This window comes from Mirounga angustirostris, unplaced genomic scaffold, assembly GCF_029215605.1.
Source record: "Mirounga angustirostris isolate CCGP_5_RB_7025 unplaced genomic scaffold, mMirAng1.0.hap1 SCAF_15, whole genome shotgun sequence".
In the NCBI taxonomy this organism is placed as follows: Eukaryota; Metazoa; Chordata; class Mammalia; order Carnivora; family Phocidae; genus Mirounga; species Mirounga angustirostris.
The window spans coordinates 82,042,595-82,059,725 of record NW_026991723.1 but is presented as its reverse complement, the minus strand read 5'-3'; the positions used below and the strand labels follow the sequence as shown (position 1 = coordinate 82,059,725).

The 17,131-nt window shown below is 36.8% G+C and overlaps 1 protein-coding gene and 1 non-coding gene across 5 annotated transcripts in view; both read left to right on the top strand.

Moving 5' to 3' along the window:
• Positions 1-17,131, top strand: part of RC3H2 (ring finger and CCCH-type domains 2) — a 54,942-nt gene that overhangs the window by 12,124 nt on the left and 25,687 nt on the right. For all 4 annotated transcript variants that reach the window (XM_045883095.3, XM_045883096.3, XM_045883094.3 and 1 more), the window contains exons 4-9: positions 1,402-1,635; positions 8,543-8,718; positions 12,137-12,337; positions 12,820-12,952; positions 13,065-13,183; positions 14,658-14,770. In XM_045883095.3, coding sequence (XP_045739051.1) covers positions 1,402-1,635; positions 8,543-8,718; positions 12,137-12,337; positions 12,820-12,952; positions 13,065-13,183; positions 14,658-14,770 — 976 coding nt within the window. The remainder of the gene's footprint in view (positions 1-1,401; positions 1,636-8,542; positions 8,719-12,136; positions 12,338-12,819; positions 12,953-13,064; positions 13,184-14,657; positions 14,771-17,131) is intronic.
• Positions 12,621-12,732, top strand: LOC123850348 (small nucleolar RNA SNORD90). Its single transcript, XR_006792311.1, has one exon. It is a non-coding gene; the product is annotated as a small nucleolar RNA SNORD90 (small nucleolar RNA).

Below are 17,131 nucleotides of genomic sequence, written 5' to 3'. Positions count from 1 at the left end.
AGAATGCGGTGTAGAAGGGCAAGGGTAGGAGCAGGGTTTTGGCTTATAGGCTAATGGGCCAACAGTAGCAGTGGAGGTAGTAAGAAGTGAATGGCATGCATATATTTTGAAGGTAGAGTCAAGAGGATTTTCTAAATTATTGCGTGTAGGGTATGAGAGAAAGAGCAGAATCAAAGATGACTTCTGGGTTTTGGGGTCTGAGCACCTGGAAAAAGAGATTGCCATCAACCTAGACAAGGAATACTGAAGGTAGATCAAGTTTAAATGAAAAGATCAGGAGTTCAGTTTTAGTCATATTATGTTTGAGGTGTCAAATCTTCATTTGGATGCTGTTGTGTAACCAATGGATATATGTTAAGGAATGAGGTATAGAAACTGTACCTTTGGGAGTCATTAACATATGGGTAGTATTTACAGCAATTAATAAAGTTGGCTAAGATCATGTACATGATAAATGTAGATAGAGAAGAAAAACTGGGTCCTGAGGCCTTTTAACATTAAGAAGTTAGGAAGAAAAGATGAAATCAGAAAAGACCTGGAATAAAAGGAAAGAAGAAAAGCAGGAAGGTGTAGTGTAAAGAAAGTATTTAAAGGAATTAGGAGTGGTCATCTGTGTTGAGGGCTGTTGAAAGGTGAAGTAAGGGAAGGACCGAGAATTGACCATTGACTTAGCAGAGTAGAGGTAATTGTCATGATGGGCAGTTTTGATGAAGTAATAGTAGCAACAACTTGATTGGAGTAGGTTTTAAAGATTGTGAAGCAAGGAATTTGGAGATATTGAATCTATATTCAATTACAATACAATATTAGAGAATTTGCCACAAAAGAGAAGAAAGAAATGGGGCAGAACCGGTAGGCAAAGAGGGATGAATAAAAAGATTTATTTATTTTTAAGATGGATGAAATAACAGCATGCTTGTTTTTATTGTATGCTGACGGAAGCAGTCAAATAGAAAGGGAAGAAGTAATGATATGGGAGAGAGGAAAGAATTGCTGGAGCATATCCGTGAGTCAGGGAAAGGGATTATGATCTAAGAGCTTGCCATTAAGTTGTATTTCTAAACGTCATGTATACAATAAAATTAGAGCTGTTATTAATCATTACTTTTGACTAAACTTTTCATTAATTAACTGGATGAAGAACAGACTAAATAAACCCGAAGTACTCTCCTGAGAGACACATGCAACCCAGAGAACAGGATACCTAAATAAAATTTGAAGTAACTGCAAATTAGACTCCTATTACCACAGAATAGTAATAAGCAGAATCAGAATACTCCTGTTGTTAAAACAGTGGAAGGACTCATTACAGATTATGGCTTCATAGTTAAGTATGGGTAATGAAAAGTAACTTGTCCTATTTAATAGAAAAAACTTTACTTTGTTTCCTTTCTCTTAAAGGTGTAGCTAGTTTGAACCAGAGTGCACTGAGCCGTCCAATGCAAAGGAAACTGGTGACACTTGTAAACTGTCAATTGGTGGAGGAAGAAGGTCGTGTCAGAGCCATGCGAGCAGCCCGTTCACTTGGAGAAAGAACTGTAACAGAACTAATATTACAGCACCAGAATCCCCAGCAATTGTCTGCCAACCTGTGGGCTGCTGTCAGGGCTCGAGGATGCCAGTTTCTAGGGCCAGGTAGGATAGATCACTATCTTGTCTCTCTTACTGACTATCAGGGCGAGAGGATCCCAATTTCTAGAGTTAGCTGAGAATCCCCAGACTCAACCCATCTTAGTTATACACACAAATCTTGACATAATTAAAGATAAACCAGTTTTTGTAATCATAATCCATGTGATAGTACTGTAACATTTTAGAATAAATTTCTCATTTAATCTTAGCAGCCTTCAAAAGAAGTGACACAGATCCGCTTTCACAATTTAAAGAACCGAGTTAGAGGCCTAAGATTATACAGGTAGTAAGTAAAGGAAAAGGAAAGTTTTTTTTTAATAAAAAAAACTTAAAAATTGTCTTTAAAACTTGGAAAGCAGAAATTACACACAAAAAAAATAATCACTAGGGTTGAGGCCTTCATAGTTATTACCATCCAAATTCTATTTAAAAAATCTTTACCTATAACTAGGTTATGAATGAAGTACACTTTTCTGTTACCTTTTAGAGCTTTATTCTTTTACCTTTCTGATTTAGAACTATAGTCAGGTAGAATTTTGTGTGTGAGTGTGTGTGAAGGAAACTTTTTAAATAAGTGACATTGGGACAACTGAATAGATGTGGAAAAAGATAAAATTGGATATATTTCTTATACACCATAGCTACTTAAATTCCGAGTAGGTCATAAATATTTCTTATTAAAAAATACGTCATACAACTAATAAAGAATTCAAGAGTGAATTCCTCTATAACTTAGTATAGGAAACACTTTTTTTTACTCCAAATGCAGAAGCAGTAATAGAAAAGACTGATATATGACTAAATATTTTTTTAATTGCATCACAGAAAATATCAGCAAAGTAAAAAAATTACAAACTTAGAAAAATGTTTGTATTCTATCACAAAGGACTAATATAACTAATATGTAAGGTACGTCTAAAAACTCAGAGAAAGATACCAACCACCCAATTTAAAAATTGGCAAAAGATATAACCAGAAAATGCACGAGAAAAAGTAATGTAAATGGCCCTCAAACATATAAAATATACTCAGTGTTTCTCATATCAAGAGAAATATTCACGAAAATTATATTGACCGTTTCTCATGTATCAGATTGGCAGAATTAAAAAGTTTGACAGTATATTTTGTTGTCAGGGCTGTGGGAAAACAGGTACTTTTTCATCCAATAACAGTGGGAGTACTAAGTGGCACATTGTTATGTTAATTACCATACATTACATCATTAGTTTTAGATGTAATGTTCCATGATTCATTGTTTGTAAGTGGCACGCATTTTAAAGAGAGATATTCCACAACGTCTACCAAAATCACCTATGCACTTATTCTTTGGCCTAACAGTTCCATTTCTACAAATCTATCCCAAAGATACAGCAAAAAATACAGAATGCATAGTTATTTTTTTTTTAAGTTTTTATTTAAGTAATCTCTGCACCCAGCATGGGGCTCAGATTCACAGCCCTGACTAAGCCAGGGCATGTTACAATACTAAGCCAGGGCTGTGAATCTGAGCATCTAAGCCATGCTCTTCTGACTAAGCCAGCCAGGTGCCCCCAGAATGCATAGTTACAAAAGCACTATTTGTTAACAGCAAACATCTGGAAGCAACCTGAATGTCTATGAAGAAGACACTTGTTTAAAATACAGGTATATCCTTTGAGTGGAGTACTCTGCAACTGTCGAAAGGAATGAGGAAGATGTATATGTTCTGCGAGGGTGTGATCTCTATACGTTAAAAAAAAAAAGCAAAAGGGGCACCTGACTGGCTCCGTTAGTGGAGCATGGGACTCTTGGCCTCAGGGTCATGAGTTCAAGCCCCATGTTGGGTGTAGAGCTTACTTAAAAAAAGAAGGAAAAGAAAGAAACAAAGAAAGAAAAGAAAAAAACAGGTGCACCTGGGTGGCTCAGTCAGTTAAGCGTCTGCCTTTGGCTCAGGTCATGATCCCACGGCCCTGGGATCGAGCCCTGCATCAGACTCCCTGCTCAGCGGGGAGCCTGTTTCTCTCTCTCCCTCTGCTGCTCCCCCTGCTTGTGCTCTCTCACTCTCTCTGTCAAATACATAAAATCTTTAAAAACAAGAACAACAAAGTGCAGAATAGTGTGCTTATTATAATATTTTTTATCTAAGAAAGGGAGATAGAACCATTGTCTACTTTTGTTTATATTTTCCAAAAGAAACAATGGTAGGAGATATTTAAAAGTAATAAACTTATATAGAGGAAGGAGGCACCAAGAGAAAGCAGACAGGACAGAACTAGACCTTGTTGAATGTACCTTGTTTTATACTTGGGACCCATGTAAATGTTCTATGTAATTATAAAACAATTTTTAGTAAAAATAAATTTTAAAAGTTTAATTAAAAAGAATAAGACACAATACCTAAAAACAAAAAATTTAAAACTACATTAAATTGGTAGCATATTCATCAGGAATGAATTATTACAGGTGACTTTGGAACACAGTGTTTTGATTTTTATATCCCTAGTGGGATATATAATCCTAGGGTATAATCAGGCACACACTAGGATAAAGCAAGTAAGTAATTATGTTAATGCCATCAGGAACCAAGATTTTTAGCATTTAAAGGAAAAGATACAAGTATGAAATCAGGGCGCCTGGGTGGCTCAGTCAGTTGGGTGTCTACCTTCAGCTCAGGTCTTGATCCCAGTGTCCTGTGATCGAGCCCCATGTCAGGCTCCCTCTGGTCCCTTCTCCTCCCTCTGGTCCTCCACCCCCTCTCATGTGCTCTCTCTCTCACTCTCGCTCTGTTCTCTCTCAAATAAATAAAATCTTTTTTAAAAAGTATGAAATCAAAGAATTTATGTAAGAACCCTTTAGTTTTAAATTTGAATTGTCAATGTAAGTACAGGCTCATTTACTTTTCTGTCTCTAAAAACGCGTATTCCCTAGATCTGTCCACTGAAAGGGCTTAGGAACAGTGAATAGCCATAGCACCCAGATTATGACTCTTAATAAATACCATTGCCCATTAAAAAGAAGCAGGGCTGTTTAGTCTTTAGATAATGCCATATTCCAGTTCTAGGATAGCAAATACGAGTTGAGCCTGGGAATTCTTGGGCTAGAAAGCAAAAAAGCTATCAGAGATCATTGGCATCTTGTCAGAATTAGAAGTAAATTTGAAAGGGCTTCCACTGGCCAAGTGTGGCACAGTTCGAACACCAAAATGAATAATGACTGTAATGGATTGAAACATAAAATATATGAAAATCCATGATTTTGTAATGATGGTACAGGAAAAATTAATCGGTTATCTTTGGCAGTTGCTAAATAATGCCAACACATTATTCTAGAAATTGCAAAAGAGTAGAATAAAAATCAAGCATGTTTTTTCTGCCTTTCCTTTACAAACTTTTCAAGGACAGTTTCTCAGGGTGTTGAGTGTAGCTTCCTCTTTTAGCAAAATTCCAGCTAATAAATTTAGAAAAAAAGTGTCAAAAGTAGAAAAAAAGTGTCAAAAGTAGAAAAATCACACATTTACAACCACAAATGAATTAGTGGGTCTACACAAGAATTATTAGTAGCTATTAAAACCATTAGATGTAAGGTTGCTGGGAAAATTTACTATAGATGCATGAGGCCTGAACACATTTGATCATTATTACTAAACCCGCTAACATTACTAAAAGTGAGACATCTAGGCCTTAAGTATCTCCTTATGTAATATACGGAATATACGGAATAACAAGTATGCTTGGCAGAAAAAGAAACAAAACCTCAAAAAATAAAAACTCATTCTGAATATAATCAAGCCTATAGTTTACATGAAATAAGGAGGCTAAATGAACATATTTAGAAATACTATAAGCACAAAATTAGCCAAATCAAGAATGTCAGGAATTGTTTAGAAAAATGATTATTTCTTTAAAAAATTCAGAGAAAATCTGAATTTTCTCCTAAATGGGAAAGTGAAGGGTAGTGGGAAGCTAGTATAGTTTTGTTTTGTTTTGTTTTTTTTAAGCTGAAAGGCATATTAACCAAAAGCAATATGGACTTTATTTGGGTACTTACTAAAGAAGCCAAGTATATATAAGAAGAAATTTTTGAGACCGTGGGAAAAAATTCAGCGTGAACTGGATATTAGATGATAGTAAGGATATATATTACTTTTTAAAAATGTGATGATGGTGTACAATTTTTTTTGAAGTCCTTACATGTTAGAAATATATAATGAATTATTTAAGGGTGAAATGCTATGTTGTGTGGGATTTACATCAAAACACTCCAGCCAAAGCAAACTAGAAAAGTGGGTAAGAACTGGCAACAGCTATCTTACGGGTTCATGTGATCTCTACTTTTACGTATGTTGAAAATTTACCATAATACAAAGTTAAGTTAAAAAATAATTTGAAAAATCCACATTTATATGTAATTTAAAAATGCTGTTTTTGGATATTTCCTCATATTTATTTACCTGACCCAAGAAGCACTAGATAAGGTATCAAATATCCTTTGTTCTACCACTCAACAACAAAAAGACAACACAACGTAAAAAAATGGATGAAGGGCGTGAATAGACATTTCTCCAAAGAAGGTACATAGATGGCCAAAAAGAGCTTGGAAAGATTCTCAGTGTCATTAGTCATTAAGGAATTGCAAATCAAAATCACAATGAGATATCACTTCACATTGGCTAGGTTTACCATAATCTAAAAAATGGAAAATTGGTGAGGATGTGGGTGAAACGTGGGAAGCAGAACAGTGCAGCCTCTGTAAAACGACTTGTCGGTTCCTCATAAAGTCAGAGTTACCGTATGACCCAGCAGTCCCACTCCTTGTGTATATATCCCAAAGAACTGAACAGGGATTCAAACTAATGCTTGTACACCAGTGTTTACACCAGCATTCATCACAGTGGTCCAAAGGTGGAAGCAATCCACACGTGCATCAGCTGATGAATGGATAACCAGATGTGCTTTGTCCATAAATAGAATATTATTCAGCCACAGAAAGAATTGAAATATATAAAATATTTTTATTTCTATATAAAACTTCAGTAATATTATGTTAAGTGAAAGAAGCCAGGAAAAAGGTCACATATTCTATGATTCCATATATTTGAAGTATCCACAAAGGTAAATCCATAGAATCAGACTGCAAGCTAGTGGTTGCCAGAGGCTGGAGGTAAGGCTATGGTAGGTGACTGCGTAATGGCTGTAGGTTTCCTAGATAGACCTGATGGTTGTTCATGTGAATTGTATTCTCTAAAGGGGTTAATTTTATATAAAGTTTACCTCAATTTTTTTAAAAAGTCCTTGGTACAAGTACAGTTTTGCTGCTATCTAGTTGTGAACCTTGACCTCAGTGCCTCACTTGTAAAAGGGTTTGATTTTGATTTTGATTTTTTATTTATTTATTTTTTTTACGGTTTGATTTTTTTTTTTTTTAAGATTTTATTTATTTATTTGAGAGAGAGAATGAGAGAGAGAGAGCATGAGACAGGGGAGGGTCAGAGGGAGAAGCAGACTCCCTGCCGAGCAGGGAGCCCAATGCGGGACTCGATCCTGGGACTCCAGGATCATGACCTGAGCCGAAGGCAGTCGCTTAACCAACTGAGCCACCCAGGCGCCCTACGGTTTGATTTTTAATCCAGATTCTAGATGTGCTCTCAGTTTTGAAGTTCCACTGTTTTAATTGAGAACCAATGCACTTTTAACTTTTAATTTTAAAATAATTTCTGATTTACCCAAAAGTTGCAAGAACAGTGCAGAGAATTCCTGTATACTCTTTATCCGCAATCACTAGTTTTTAATATTTTGTTATATTTGTTATGTTATTTGCCCTTTTCCTCTTTTCTGAACCATTTGAGAACAGGGTGCATATTTCAGTGCCCTGTTATCCCTTTATACTTCAATGTATTTCCAAAAAACAAGGATATCATCTTATGTAACAATAGTACGTTCATCAAACTGAGAAAATTTAACCTACATACCATACTAAAATCTAGTTCATATTCCGGTTTTGTCAATTATTCCAAAAATGTCTTTAATGGAATTTTTCTTTCAGAATACAGTCCAGTCCAAGATCACTTATTCTATTTATTTGTCATCTCTTTTTAGTCTTCTTTTATTGGGAACCCTTCTTCAGCCCTTCTTTGTCTGATGTTGTTATTCTTCAAGAATATAGGCAGTTTTTTTTTTTTAAAGATTTTATTTATTTATTAGAGAAATCACGCGTGCATAAGCATGGGGGAGAGGGAGAAGCAGGCTCCCCACTCAGCCGGGAGCCCGACGTGGGGCTCCATCTGAGGACCTGGGATCATGACCTGAGCCAAAGGCAGATACTTAACCAGCTGAGCCACCCAGGTGCCCCTACAGGCAGTTATTTTATAAAAAATTCCTTAATTTGAGTTTGTCTGATATTTCCTCATGATTAGATTCAGATTATACTATATACATCCCTGGCTAGAAAACAACATAAATTAATACCTTCTTGAGGTATTGCATCCACAGGTTAATATCACTTTAAAATCGTACAAAATTGTCGTCAGGCAAAGTTAACAGTCCTAAGCATTAAAGAAAAATTACCATTTACCATAAGGCTACTATGTGTTCTTTATATGTATTTAATATATCAGTATCTCCATGTATTTTGTAAATGAGGATTTTTTTCTTTGCACTGTAACATTATTGTTATCTAGATTATTAAATACCTGCAGGAGATATGTTTTAAGTTCTGTTGATTTATGTTCTAAATGGTTGTTTAGTAGAAATTATATTTTGTTTGATTGCTTTTTAAGTAAACTGTATTTTTGTATGTGTGGTGTCCTCTTTTTGTGCTAATGAAATACAGACTGTGGATAATGGACCGCCATGAATCTAATACCCAAAGAAGTCTGACAGACATGATCTGCAGGGTTTCTCATTTATTGTGAATTCATGTTTCTCACTTCTAGCTATGCAAGAAGAGGCCTTGAAGCTGGTGTTGCTAGCATTAGAAGATGGCTCTGCTCTCTCAAGGAAAGTACTGGTACTTTTTGTTGTGCAAAGACTAGAACCAAGATTTCCTCAGGCATCAAAAACAAGTATTGGTCATGTTGTGCAACTACTGTATCGAGCTTCATGTTTTAAGGTAAGTAGCAAGCAGCCATCTAGACATTACATGCCTTTGTATGAGATAGAGGCTTTCTAGAATGGATGTTACCTGGTCTAGAGGCTCCAGGAATGCAGAATGCTTCTAAGAGTTGAAAGGAAACTTTGTTTTCCTTCTGCATTGTTTGCATCTGTGATACTACCTGTTGAGAATAAACATGTGAAGGTGTCAGTAACAGAAAACAGAGCATAAGGAAATAGTTTGGTAAACTTGACTCTTGGGATAATGAATGTAAACTAAAGAAGTCTAATTCAAATGAATTTCCCATCTTAAAAGGGAAAATTATATAAAAGAACGTAAGAAGTTGGTTTTTCAATTTCCCATTGTTATTTTTATTTTATTCCCTGTTGTGATTAGATTATGACCTTTAATCTGAAGATGGCCTATAATGTTGCCTTCAGGACAAGAGAGTGAAGAGTTGAGGTACTTGCCCCACTCTGCATTTAGGAGGTGTGATTTTTTGTGTGTGTTTTGTTTTGGTGGAGAAGACAGAAAAACCCCAAGATACTTAGAAATGTGGTTGCATTGTCTTATAGACCTGTGCGTGGTTACAGGTACTGAGAGAGGTGGAAAGTAGGCTGAATCCTTAAAAGTTTCTGCATGTTACAAGAGTAGGGACTGCTGGCTGGATCTTGAGAAAAGCCCAGATACTTGGAACTAGAAAAGTCCATTGGCTTCTATAAAAGTAAAACATCAAAATTTGAAAGCCAAAGCTATTTTGCTGGTTTTATAGCCCAATAGTGAAAACAGTACAGACAGAAAAAAATTTTTCGGCAGACTGCTTAGTTTGAAATAACAGGTAATTGCTGATGGAAATATGTTCAAATGAACTCACTTATCTCCACTAATGAGGTTTGGACACTATCTCCTTGATAGTTATAGTGCTTGATTTTGTACCCTTAAGGGCAAAAATAGAAATGAATCCCTGGTTCCTCAAACATTATGTTTTTGGCTAAGCAACCAAATTACAGAGATCATTTATCATCCTCAGGTGACTGACTAGGTTCTCACACTGTATTCCTGATTTAATGTGTTTTTTCTCTCATAGGAATCATACTGATTTGTGGTTTATGATAGTCATCTACAGTTGTTTCTAACATCTGACATCTGAATAACACTAGTATAGAAAGTGATTTCAATTTTATGCTCTCATTTCATCCTCACTGCACTCTAGTTTAAAATGTTAAAGCAGGGCGCCTGGGTGGCTCAGTCATTAAGTGTCTGCCTTCGGCTCAGGTCATGATCCCAGGGTCCTGGGGTTGAGCCCTGCATCGGACTCCCTGCTCAGCAGGAAGCCTGGTTCTCCCTCTCCCACTCGCCCTGCTTGTGTTCCGTCTCTCGCTGTGTCTCTCTCTGTCAAATAAATAAATAAAATCTTTAAAAAAAAATTAATAAATAAAATGTTAAAGCAGTGTTTAGATTAATAAAAGGATAACGTACTGACTTAACTGCCAAAAGGCCTCTCTTGGGTGTCATTTACTCTAGTAAAATCACAATTGTCAAAGGTCTTTCCTTGATTTTATAGGCTTAGAGATGTGAATTTTTGTGGGTGCATACAGTAGATTCTTTCTTCAGGAATAGAACACCCTTACCAAGGTCACCCACAATGGATGATCTATTTTATTAATTTGTAATGAGAAGTGCAATTCTTACATGACTTAAATCATCATATTGTAGATATTTTCCTGCCGAAGATATCAGACCTTTGCTTGAGTAGCCTGGCTTCAGCGCAAGGGAGTTAATCATTCCAACATTTGATGCAGTGATTCCCAACTAATGATCTGCATCAGAATTATTTATGGGTTTTTTAAAAGTATACAATCCTGGGTCCCATCCCCGGATATATTCTGATTTGGTGTATCTGATGTGGGACTTGAGCATTCATACATACTTTTTAAATCGTGTGGTCTTCAAAGCCAGGAATTATGATTACCTGAAATTGTAGTTTTTAATGCTTCACGGGTGATTTTGATGCATGGTAGTGAGAACTTTAATATGACCATGCTCTGTTAGCCACCTGTGTATGTCTTTACTACTCAGGTGAATAGATGCTTATGCTGCCTATGAGGCACCCTTGTAGCCTACGTGGTAGTTGGGTGATGCTACCGTTGTCTGGTTCTTGGGTTTCTTTCTTCTGTTTTTTAGGTTGTTAATTCTTTCTTTTGTTTCCTCAGTGTTTCTTTAAATAGGTTAAAGTAGAATATAGATTTTGGGGACTTCTAAGTTACTCTGCTCCCAAATTATTCCTAAGATTATGTTTAGAATTTTGGATGTCCCACACTTTTCTCTAATGTAATTACATATTCCCAAAGAGATTTTGAACTGATACTATTAATTCTCAGATGGTAACTTGATTTTCCCATCTTCATATTCTTGGGGTCATATTATTGTTGTCTCATGTGTCAACAATAGAAAGAACCAGTGAGGTGGTTTGGAGATATTTTCATTTTGCCAATGAGAAAATCATGATTTTGAACAGTTTGACTGATTTGTTCATTCTGAATTATAGAATCTGTACTAGTCCTAGGTATTCTGAATCCTAGCCAAGTTTCAAATTTCATTGTGCAAGTTTTAGATAAATGATATCTATTGTGGAAAATTATCTAGTCATACACTTGCATGTTTGGAGAATTAGACAGTTTCAGTAGGGTATGTGAAACTGGAAGCTTTTGAATTTATGTTTTTTAAATGACTTAAGTCAGGTATAAATTAAAGCTGTATAAATACCCTAATGATCATTTTTGTGGTATAGAAAATTTCTTAATCATCACGTGGCAGTGCTAATATATGTCTACCCATTGGACTGATCTCTCATTCCTCGCTTAAAAGTCCTCAGTGGCTTCCCATTCCCTTCAGCATAATATATAAATTTCTCACCATAGTTTATAAGGCCCTCTATGATTCTTCTCTAGCCTCTTAGTCTTTAATTCTATGTGCTCTGCTCTTTCATTTTTCTATTTCACCACGTGCTACTCTTGTTAGGATTCTGTTTCTTACCTGGAAATGCCTATTCATTCTTCAAGACTCAGTTCATGCAGCCTTCAAGATGGGGAAGCCTCCTCTGTTATCCCTTCCTTCTCCCCCAAGTCAGATTTAATTGCCTTTCCTTTATGTTGCCATGGAGCATTATAAGAGCACGTATACTATAATTTTTTGTTTACAAGTGTCTTCTCTATCAGCTGCTGAGTTCATTGAAAGAAGGAAAAACTATGTACTGGGTTATGTAAGGTCTGCTTTGTTCCAAAAAGAATTTGTGATAAGGACATTCTCCTCTTTGCACCTTCTTTTGTCTGGTGTCTGATATCTGTACTCTCCCCCACCAAAAGAATTGATTGGAGAAGGAGGGAGAGCAGACCAATTCTGATGGGGTTTTTTTTTTCTCCTTTCTATTTCTTAGGTTACCAAAAGGGATGAAGATTCTTCTCTGATGCAGCTAAAGGAGGAATTTCGGAGTTATGAAGCATTACGCAGAGAACATGATGCCCAAATTGTTCATATTGCTATGGAAGCAGGACTCCGCATTTCACCTGAGCAGTGGTCTTCACTTCTGTATGGTGACTTGGCACATAAATCACACATGCAGTCTATCATTGATAAGGTTTGTGAAATGATGTTTGTTTTATATCATTGCTGTTACTTAGAAGAGCATTGCAATCTTCTAAAGGAACTAAAGAGACAACTAGTTGGAGATTCCTGTGTTTTAAGTATCAGACTGTGTATTATTTTATCTTTATTTCTTTTTATTATTTTTCTAACTTTCAAAATAAATGACGGGAGGCAATAGGGAAGCACATATAGGACAGTAGCGTAAAAGCAGCCTGGCTTTCAGAGTCTGTTGTTTATCTGTGTTTTGACCCCAGAGAGCTAATATAGCTTATAATAAGTAAGTTTTCTAAGTGTCTAATGATGAATTTCATAGGGCAGATTCTGAGGTGAAAATTTCATTCATCATTGATAACTCCTACTATGGAATCTGAAGGCACTTGAAAACCTGTTTAGTATGTTGACTAAATGAAGCATCTGAATATAGATGTGTCATAAGAAGCAGAGTAAAAGCCATTCTCTTGTCTGTTTTGTTAGCTGCAGTCTCCAGAATCATTTGCAAAGAGTGTCCAGGAATTGACAATTGTTTTGCAACGAACGGGTGACCCAGCTAACTTAAATAGACTGAGGCCTCATTTAGAGCTTCTTGCAAACATAGACCCTAATCCAGGTATGTGAAAAAATATTTAGTTGCTTATACTTTTTCTGCCCTTGAGGTAAATAACACAAGAGAATTACTGCTAACAAATTCTTCTCCCCATCCCCTTGACGGCTTATTTTAGATGCTGTTTCACCAACTTGGGAGCAGCTAGAAAATGCAATGGTAGCTGTTAAAACAGTGGTTCATGGCCTTGTGGACTTCATACAAAATTATAGTAGGAAAGGCCATGAGACACCTCAGGTAAGCATATTCATTGCACTTCTGACTGCTGTTACCTCTAACAGAGCTTCATCCTGAACATCTTGAACAAGCTTTTCGGTTAATGGACTTCTTACGTGACTCTGCTCTTTTAGGTTTCTATTATCTCTGTTCTTTTGAGAGAAACTCAAGTTTTAGTATACCTGATAAATAATTCATAGCATGGCACAACCATGGGGAGAGTGTTTTGTTTTTTTTTTTAAGATTTTATTTATTTATTTGACAGAGACACAGCGAGAGAGGGAACATAAGCAGGGGGAGTGGGAGAGGGAGAAGCAGGCTTCTGCTGAGCAGGGAGCCTGATGCAGGGCTCAACCCCAGGACCCTGGGATCATGACCTGAGCCGAAGGCAGACACTTAATGACTGAGCCACCCAGGCGCCCCCGTTGGGAGAATATTTTGAATATGAGTTCACTGTCAATGTTTTGACCAAGTATAGCTCAATGATTCCTTCCAGATATTTTGTCTAATTCTTTTCTAATGTAGGGAAATCGTCACTTTTTTCTCCATTGCTCTCGTACAAATGAATATCTGTTTGTAAATGTGTGGAGTTAGAATTTTTAAAATATTTGCAATGTACTTTAGAAGGAGTTGCTTAAGGCATAATCTTTTATTCTAATAATTATGCCCACTTATTACGTCACTGTGAGCCAAGTTCCTATGTTCAGTATTTTATTTATATAATTTCTAATCCTCACAGCCACCTGCAAGATAATTGCTGTTCCCAAGCTAAAGTTCAAAGAGGTTAAATAACAAATCTAAGGTCCTGGTGACAGTAAGTGACAGAGCTGGGATCAAATCTACTCCAAAGTGATCTTTGCACTCTTTTACCCTTATTCTGTTAGAAAACATTATAATATTCAAACATTAACTGACAGATAAATGTTTCATTTTTATTAAGGTCACAGAAATTACAATGCCATCTTAAATTTTGATGCAGTTATAGCTGTTATGATGAGGCTTTTATATTTTGCCTCATTGTTTTTATGAACTTAAACAGCTCCAAGCCTAAGAAGAGAGCTGTACCCTCAAGCTGACAAATAAATTAGTTTCATAAATTTTTACTTACAGGGGAAATTATATTCTACCTCTCCTGGGAAAGTTTTAAGTGGACAAAGCTTATGGCTTTTTAAGTGCTTTTTAAATCATTTGTTTTGATATCATTTTAAGACAGCAATGAATTGAGGAGAAAATCTTGTATTTTTGTGGGCATTATGTTGCCTGACAAATAAATAGACATAACATTTGAACCAGTTTCAGATAATCCTCAGAAGGAATATTTAAAATGGCAGTTCAGAGTTACCCCGTGTAATGCCTAATGGGAAATGGTGGAATGGCAGTTGCTTCAGCACAAGAATTACTTCTCTAACATGAAAAAGAATTAAAGCGGTAAATCATAAAATTCTGAAATCCCAAGAGTCCTCACTTTTCCACACACCGATTTTCTTTTTTGTAGCCTCAGCCAAACAGCAAATACAAGACTAGCATGTGCCGAGATCTGCGTCAGCAAGGAGGGTGTCCCCGAGGAACAAATTGTACTTTTGCCCATTCTCAGGAAGAGCTTGAAAAGTAAGTTATGAAAATTCTTTTTCATATGGGTTTAATTTGGGGTCATTATGAAAGTGTCCTGTGTAGTCTCAAAGTTTATGGTGGGTTTTGCAGATGTGATTAAGTTCACATTGTAGAGTTCCTTAGATTGCAAGATAATCTTTTCTTTTGAAACTATACCTTCTCACTTCTGGGAGCAAGATTAACATGATAAGTGATTTAGAACCTTATTCAAGGGTCATACTTTAAAGCATTGTATAGCTGGAATCCATGTTTTTGTTAAGCACCTGTGCAGAACAAAACACCCCTCCGTGCAATCTTATTTGTCAGGTTCAGTTGAAGATAACGGCAAAGTCCCAGGTAAAACAGTACAGCAGATACATTTTCTTTTTATGGCTTTTGGTCTTTTTAGCATAGGTATTGTCCAAGTTTCTGTTTTTTGTTTTTGGGGGTTTATTTCTTTATTTGAGTGAGAGCGAGAGAGAGAGAGCTTGAGCGGGGGAGAGGGGCAAAGGAGAAGGAGAGGAAGAAGCAGTAGTTGTCCCATCCCCCTCCCTCCGAGCAGGGAGCCCAGAACCCTGAGATCATGGTCTAAGCCGAAGGCAGACACTTAACCAACTGAGCCACTCAGGTGCCTCTGTTGCCAAAAAATTGATTCCAGCCTTTCTATTGAAGCAACCTGTGTATCAACTCTTAGTGGACATCTCCCTTTTGTTTTTAGACACTTGAAGCTCAAGTTGAGCTAATTTTCTCCTCCCATACATCCTCTCCCACCTTTCATTCTGCTCTCCCCCAGTGTACTGTTCAGCCAGTTATACATGCCATGTTAAAGGCACCATCTTTGTCACCTTTCATCTGCTTGTCTTACTTAGTCAACAAGTCAGTTCAGCTTCCTGCCTGTATGTTTCTCAATTCTTCTTTCCATCCTTATAGTCCAAATTATCATCCCCTTTTCTCGATCTGTGATTGCCTTCTAACTAGTCTTCTTACAGCTATTGTTGCCTACCCCAAACCCATCATTCCCCACAAAACAGGGAGAATTTTGTACATTAAGCTCATTGCAGATAATGAGAAACAGGTGGTTTCTCATACCCTGTGGATAAAGTTATAAAATCTAGATTGTGGACCCTGCATCATCTATATGCCTACCTTTCTGATCTCATCTCACAGTGCTCCTGAATATATTTTATACTCAGGCCACGCTTACCTTCTGACAGTGCCTGGAATGCATCATGTTCCTTCCCACCTTAGGTCTTCTACGTCATGTTGTTCCTTGGGGCCTTGCCTTTGGAGCTTTTCTTTTGCCTAGCTTATCCTTCACTTTTTTGGGGGGTCTTCCCAATATTACATACTAAACCAGGTTCCTCTTTATCATGCTTATCAAAATTATGGTTAACTTATGGTAAATTTTATGTCAAGGTCCAGATAGTAAATATTTTCATTTTGGCGGATCATGCAGTGAACTGTCACAACCGCTCAATTCTGCCATTGTAGCAAAAAAGCCACCATAGTGCATAAGACGGGCATAGCTATATACTTCATTTACAAGAGACAGGCAATTTTGGCCCACAAGAGGTAGCTTGCTGACCCCTCATCTATTGACTGTCTGCCTTGTTGCTGTGTAAGCTCAATGGACTGTATCTATCTTGTTGATTACAGTCTCCTCTCCTCAGTTGCGGGCACTGGGCCCTGTATGTAATGAGCTCCGCAGCAGCAGCAATATGATAGGTGATATGTGTGTGTGCATTAAAAAGAAGAGTAGAAACATGCTTCTTCTCTGTTTTCCCCCTACTGGAAGAGTCTAGAGAGGTTATAGGAGTCCTAAGACAAAAAGATGCTGTTTGCACCCAGTCTAAGCCTCTCTGTATATAGAGTTTTATATTGGGCTGGTTTTTGAGATTCTAGGAGATCTATTGAGCTTGCCCATACCTGAAATAGAGCTTCTTAGCGAAAGTAGAACTTTTTAGGGGACCTTGCTTGGGTGTACTTAGACTTAACAAAGTCAGAGGAGAAACTGTGATTTCATTGCCATTCGACCCATAACTGGTACCCCAGCTGAAGATCCATTTTATCTCTTATGTCTTCAAGCTGGCTTTCTACTCTCCATCTCCATTACCTACTTCAGAATTTTATTATCTCTTGTCTGAAATTATAATAGTAGTAGTATAAAAATAATCATAGCCAAATTAATTGGTCTCATTTGGTGTGAGGTACCATTTTTAGTGTTTCACATGTGTTTACCCAATTTATCAATTTAGTACTCTAATGGCCTTTAACCTGGCATCTCCTTATGTTCAATCTGGCTATTTCATTGCTACCAAGATTTTCTTTTGCAAATAAGCATCTAATCATGTCCATCTTCTGTTTTACATTCTAAATTGG